We start from the raw sequence: 6,986 nt of genomic DNA, 5'->3' as shown, positions 1-6,986 counted from the left end.
ATTCATGTTGTTAACCATGACATACACTCAGTTGCCTAGCTAAAAGTAATGTAGTCTAATACAACAGTCCTGCAATAAGACATACCTATATGAAGTTTATAATATAAAGTTTTTGTTGGAATTGTTTTAGAGAAGCGTTGACTCAACTGTACTGAGATATTGTAGAAGATATTATTATTATAAAAACGAGGGAAAATCCTCCAAATCCAAACATTATAACCTTCATGAAGGACTGCTGTGTCCTGATACCATACAACAGCAGGGTTTGAACCCTGCTTGGATTTAGTATGTTCATACCAGTGAAGGGTTTTGAGTAATGAACATTACTGTCACATAATGCAATAAAAAAAAAGGAAGGGCTTCTCGTAAGCGGCAATAAATAAAACTAAAGGAATAAAGAAGAAGAAAGATTGTCTTTCTCTTTGAGGAGTTTAACTGACAGTAGGTTTCAAGGACACAGAATTGTGTAGACATTCGTTTGGCAATCTTGTATCATTTCCTGTTATGTACAAACCAGAAAAGTACATCGATTTCCTGAAAATACTAACTGCAAAAACAGCTTAAATATGAAATTCCAGAAAAGTAGTCCATACATAGTGAGTATAGAGTTGGGATCCAGTGCTAGGTATCTGTTGTATAGATAATAATCCAAATGATCTGTATGGATAAGTTTAGGCACCTTAACCCTGTAGGCTACCAGGATTACTAACATTTGAACATTTTTACATGTTATAATTGAAACAAAAACAAACATTGATAGGCCTTTAGATACATGCTTTAATGATGGACGCTTAAATTGTAGTGTTGCACTGTGACTGTTGAAAGAAAGAGTCCCCTGGATTTTTTTTCACAGTATGTTTTTATTTCACGCCTTTTGCCAACCATCATTTCAAAATGCAGGTTTTTCTTCTTATAACATCATAGTAATGCGCAAATGCACTCTTGATCAGTATGACATCTCGGCTGAGCACCATAGCTGAGCACCATTGTCAATCTTAAGGTTTTTTTGTACTAAATACTACCTTGATCAAAAAAGGGCTTTCATGAAATGTTCCAGGTAGGATAAGTATTGCCTTTTTTTCACTTCACTGCTACAGAGTTTAAACATTCACAGGATCATACATCAAATTCAATTTTATACACCTTATTATGACAATAGGCAATAACCTGACTCCATCTGTGTTATGCTGATGCAGTTTAACCTGATAGATTATGGCTCACAGTTTGAATTATTTGCAGATATTTGCATATCAGAAACTTCATTAGGCAGTTAACAGCTATATTCAGAGAACTATCCATCTGGTCTCTAGCAGCATTTTGATTTCACACTTCTCTCTCCAACTGCTTGATATCAAAGGTCATCAAAACAGCCATGTCACTAGACTCCCCCAATGCGGCGGCCAGTTTCAGTTGTTGGAGACCATTTCCACTGGAAACATCCCCCTCCCATACTCTGCTCTTGTTCAGTTTCAGATCAGTTCGCGTCTCTCCCACCACACACACCCTCTGGGCCCCGGGGACCCTCACCCTAAAGCGGACCCATGAGAGGGGCTCTAGCAGGCCCACGCGAGGCTCAAAGAGCACGCAGCCTTTCCTCCAGGCTGAGTAGACACAGGGGAACGGAGGCCCCGGCTGATCACAGCTGTTCCTCAGAACAAAGTCACACATGGGATTGAAATCTCCGCCAGGGGTTAGCTTAGCGTAGAGGCCCAGCCGATACACCCCGGCATCAGGTAGGCTGACACTCACCGTCACCTTGCTGTCTGTGTACGTGCAGAAGAGGTGACGTGACAGTGGGATGGCAGCTGTTTTGTTCTCTTCTCTGCTGAGCACAGTGTGAAGCTCAAGGTCCCGCTGGTTGTGGAAGGTGATGTTACACTTGCCTTGCTGGGTACTCACCAGCGCTGTCGTGTGGCTGAATTTGGACAGCCCCGCCTCTGATGTGCGGGTCCCCGGCCCACACGCCGAGCCCAGATTAGGAGGGAAGAGCTCATCCAGACTGACCACCTTCCCTTTGCAGTGCAACAGGAAGTTTGCGGCATTCTGGAACTTGACGTCTGTTTTCTCATAGTCCCGCACAAACACTGATAGCCGGTAGAAGCCACGCAAGGGGCACAGGATGTGGCAGGTCAGGACATTAGGTTGAATCTGAGTAGCCAGGCACCGCTTGGCTACAGCAGCTTCCAGTTCTGGGTGGACTAGTTCACAGAGTACCATCAGAGGCCTGGACGTCTTCAATGCCAATTCAAAGACACCTTCCACCTCGGCAACCTCACTGCCCTGGCTGCTGCCTGTGACGCCCAGGGTTCCTGCAACAGGCTGCAGGCCCCAAGACAAAAAGGGGTTCTCTGGGATCTCCTCCATGGCCCTGGGGATTGGACACTCGACTGTGAAAGAGCAGACCCAAATCAGATGCGTGGTGGACGGTTCAGGTCTGGCAAACACCTTTATGTCATACACGCCGCTTGCAGGCGGCAGGAGCTGCAGCTTCATGCTCTGATGGGAGACAGTTAGGAGGCCACAGGAGGAGTTGCTGGACTCTTTCTGCTCTGGAGCTCCACAGTGGAGAAGGTCCTGGTGCTGTGTGATCTCATAGGTAAAAGTTGCTGGCCTGGAGAAGCCGAGGGACACGTTTGCCTCACCATCATCTGGGGAGGAAATAAGATGTTTTTTAAGTCCATTTCTCTTTGGAAAGACAAAAATAAGATCAATAGAAGTTGTTAGTTGGCAAAAACTCAAATGTGTTTCCTGAATTAACTGTAAAGAAGCAAATACTTGGTCATTCGCTGACAAAATCTGAGAAATATGTAAATAAAACATTAATAAAATCGGACCTGTGACGATGTAGCAGTGGTGAGGCTGAATCAGCCTGAGCCCCATGGTGAAGAAGGCTGAGGTCTTGAACACCCTCCTTTCAAACTCTTCCAGGGTGATGGGCATGTCCAGGAGCTGCCATTTCTCCTCATCGGGGAAGTGCGAATCTATGAACTCCTCCGGGTCCGTTAGGAAATAGAAATCATCGAACCTTGGAGGCAACAGATGGAGACAGCAGACTGGTTTGAGACTCTACTCGCTGTTGGTTTCGGGTGTATGAAAATAAACTAAGGGGGCAAACTCAAACTTGTCATGATTGCAGTGCTGTGGTACTTTCTGAAACTATTAGCAAGTAAAAACAAAAAGATGCAAATCAGTCAGAATCGGCTCTAAATTTCTAGTTTCACAGAAAACTTTCCTTTTAAAACTACATCACTGCCACTGAATCGTTACTTCCTCTTCCCTTTTCAAACCTTTTGACGAAGCTTTCGTGTTCCATATCTACTCGTCCTGCTCCCCAACAGGCGTCCAATAGGAACCACTGTCCTCCCAGAAGCACAGCGTTCCACAGGTGATCAGATTTCACATTCTTGAGGCTCTGACCCTGACGGTACCCAATGCCCTTACTGTGGCCTGGCACTTCTTGGCACTCAATGCCCACCTCTCTAAAAACACAAACCAAACAGAGCACTTTTTTTTTTATATCCCGTGTCCTTACACTCAAGTTCAGGGTTGCTGTTTGTGCTGTAGGTCTTAAATTAAACCGATTCAATGAACATTATTTATACTGGAAAAGTCTTGCTTGAACACAGAAGGGATCCAAGCAGGATGCAGAATACTGCACTATACTTAATGACTGGATGGCAGAAGGGGAATAGAAAAAACACTCAGTATGTTTGAGTGTATACTGACATCTAGATGAATGAAAAACTGTACTGCAATATGAAATTATTATGTTTTTCACTGTGAGTTCATGTGATTGTATTTTTATTCTTTCAATACATCTGTCTTACAGAAGGAGTCTTGGAATTTTTGCAGGCAGTTTTAGTGAACCATGTGAACAAAAAAAGCTCCTTTATTCAATATTTTTATCTTAACAATACATTTGCTGCAGGCTGTAAGTATACGTAATTTAGCATTTTTCATGGTACTCCACATAAGTTAAAGTACATAAGTTAAAAAGATCATTTATTTGCAGTAAGACGGATTTAACAGTCTTTACAGATTAACAACTGCCATTTTATATGGCTCTAGTCTAGAAAAAAGCTATTTCCTGTAGTGTCTTATGTATCTAAAGATATCAGTTTTGTGGTGTTTACCTGCACATCTCTGTACAGAGGTTGGAGTAGCCACAGCACACACCCCGGCCGGCCGCTATCACATCCTCTGGGGAGCTCAGTTTCTCTGAGTGGCCAAGGTACCCACTCACATCATACTCTATGAAGACAACATTAGAGATAGATTACCTATCCTAGAATACGTAATCTGATTTATTACAGAACACTAGGATTTATATGCAAATATGTATAGTTCAGTAAGCCACCCACCGATGTTGTGGCACAGCCAGACCCAGATGGCACGAAGCTTCTCCAGCTCATTTCTGGCTCCCTGTGTGATGCTCTGTACTATCATCTTCACATCATACACACACTTTTCCTTCAGCTAAAACAAACACACACAAAATATATTTCTTGTTAGATCAAATAGGGTTTTATAATAAATATATATAATTAATCTTATAGGTAATTTAGTCTTCACATTCAGCCAGCATTAAACAGTTTCCTTTTTTTTCATTCATCATACAGCGTCATCCTATTTTCCATCATCTTTCAGTGTCATTCGGTGTATTGAACAAACCAGGTTACCATCCATGCTCAAGGATGTGAGTGCTGCCTGAGAGCTGCGGTATTTATTATGGTTTTATTGCAGTAGATGATTAGATGTTATCGTTCCGCAATGCTTTTTCCTGCAGAGCTCAGGAACACAAAGACCCATTTCTGCTGTCGCTTTGTTTTCATTGTTCTTACTAAGCATTGGTTTTTATTTGGATTTCCTTGCCAGGCTAACCTTGCTGGTTATTTTAGCTTCTCTGTAATGAGATTTTTAATATGGATGAAGTAGAGGAATGAGTAATTATAAAATGGTGCTTCTGTAGCATAACAGGTATAGTATGGACATGTTAGTCATTATTGAGGTGAAAAATGCACCAAAAATGTACCAATAAGAAGTGAATGGATAGAATAGATATACATTTTGGCCGGAAACAATAAACATGTTCTGTTATACTCGGATGTATTGTATAGGCATCGTCACCTCTGCTCCTGCCCTGATGGCATGTGAATCAACCCTATGGAAGACCTCAGAGTTGGTGAAGAGGTCCTTTCGACACCTCCTCTTCCCTGCCGCCACAGCGCATGTTGACAGCCTCTGTCCCAGGTGTGCTTTTGGTTTCAGGTGCCTCTGTTCCTCACCCTCTTTCCTCACTGCGCTCTTCTTCACTACGGTGATGGTCCTGGCTGCACTCTCAGACGACAGCTGTCTCTTCGCCGCAGGGCGCTGATCTTCACTTTCAACTGTCAGTTTCTCAAACATGCTCTGCTTGGAGAGCACAGCACTCTGGGAAGCATTGGCACAGACCAGGACCCCGGCAACTGCCATGTCTCCCCCTGGAGGAGGTTTAGGACTCTCCTGGGCCTGATTCTCATCATGTACCAAAGCTCCTATAACTGCAACCGGTCTTGGTTTACATAAGATTGGATTCTCCTGAAGGTTATGAAGCGCCAGGGCCTTCGCCTGTACGCATCCCTTCTGGGTCACCTCATCTTGCTGAGAAAGGCGTGTAGTACAGGAGAAGGGGAAGGAGAACTTCTGAGTTGCAACTTTAGCTGACATTATGCTGGAAGCATGGCGCCCTAACCAGAGAGAAAGAAGATTCAAACTACTATTCAAAAGACATTTCCTTTGAGCTATTTTTGGCTAATGTTTTTAATCCTGTGAGCAAGTAGGGTCTCTGTTCGTTGTTCAGTAGCTTAAAATGATACAAAGGATGCTGTGGGAACCACAAAAGATCCATAGCACTAGCTGCACTGAGTGAAGCAGAGGGTATATTATATACAGTATACTTTCTGTGTAAGACAGTGATGAATTGGCAATTATATCATGTCTATTCATGACCAGAAATTAACGCAAAGGTTGGAATCATTAGTCACTGTCACAGCTAACAGCGCAGAAAAGTCGAAGCCTTTACCAGATTAGTATGACCACCTAACTTCCTATATGTGATGAACCTGCAGATTGATGGCCATATTCGGCATGTGTGCAACATGTGTGCACACATATTTTGACTGAAATTTAGTAATCTGCTGAAAAATCTGTTGTTCTTTCGAACGGACAGCAGTTTGGCGCAGTGGAGACACTGACCGTCCTTCAACCAGATGACCAGGGCTGAAGGGCCACGTTGGCAAGTATCTTACCAGCTCAAGTGTCCTTCAGAAGGCCACTAAGTCCTATCAGCTCTGTGGACTCTATGTTACAGCTGACCCTGACCCCTGACCTTCCTGGAGTGCGACTAAAGTGAAGGTCCCAAAGGATATTGTAAGGTATCACCTCTCATGCTGGAGTAAATTCAAGCCCAATGATGAATAAAATCATGATTTCTTTTTCAGAAAAATACAGCATTTTAGTGTCACTGTTCCTTCAATGTTCATGATAACTCTTAAAAATGTCAGATTTATGTCAGATTCACAAGAGTAAAGATGCGCAAACACAGTCTAGGTAGGTTTAACTGTAACGCTACATCCCTAAAAGTCGCGGAGGCTTTTACTCACCCTGAGAGGATTTAAAATGTCTGCTGGATGTTTGCTGGAGTGTCGGGCAGAGATGTTTCCACTGTGTGTTCTCAGTGGTCCCTGGTTGCAGGGGGAGGCTTATATACTCTCCCAGTGGCCTGCCAGGACAGGCCCCAGAATAACAGGCCTAAAAATACTACAAAGCAGTTAAGACCAGCCAATAGAGTAAGCCCCAACTCAGGAGTGTGACGTCTGTGTGTGTGTATCTGTAAGTGTGTGTGGCTTACAGATGTATGTTGTGATGCGCTTTGTGTGTGGCCTGTACATGCATTTGCTAATCGGTGCATACACACCACAGCATATCTGGGCACACGAGTGAGTGTG

The 6,986-nt window shown here is 43.4% G+C and overlaps 1 protein-coding gene across 1 annotated transcript; it reads right to left on the bottom strand.

Moving 5' to 3' along the window:
* Nucleotides 1–840: 840 nt before the first annotated feature.
* On the bottom strand, nucleotides 841–6,754 carry ky (kyphoscoliosis peptidase). The gene is made up of 7 exons (XM_035673830.1): nucleotides 6,642–6,754; nucleotides 5,128–5,726; nucleotides 4,362–4,476; nucleotides 4,134–4,251; nucleotides 3,288–3,479; nucleotides 2,835–3,025; nucleotides 841–2,648 (listed from the first exon to the last, which is right to left on the bottom strand). Exons 2-7 carry the CDS (start codon nucleotides 5,704–5,706, stop codon nucleotides 1,324–1,326), a joined length of 2,520 nt encoding a protein of 839 aa, XP_035529723.1. The 5' UTR covers nucleotides 5,707–5,726; nucleotides 6,642–6,754; the 3' UTR covers nucleotides 841–1,323.
* Nucleotides 6,755–6,986: the final 232 nt, after the last annotated feature.

The sequence above is a fragment of the Morone saxatilis genome, unplaced genomic scaffold (genome assembly GCF_004916995.1).
Source record: "Morone saxatilis isolate NCDOM2014 unplaced genomic scaffold, NCSU_SB_2.0 Contig3, whole genome shotgun sequence".
Taxonomy (NCBI): Eukaryota; Metazoa; Chordata; class Actinopteri; family Moronidae; genus Morone; species Morone saxatilis.
This window is presented reverse-complemented; position numbering and strand designations above follow the sequence as displayed.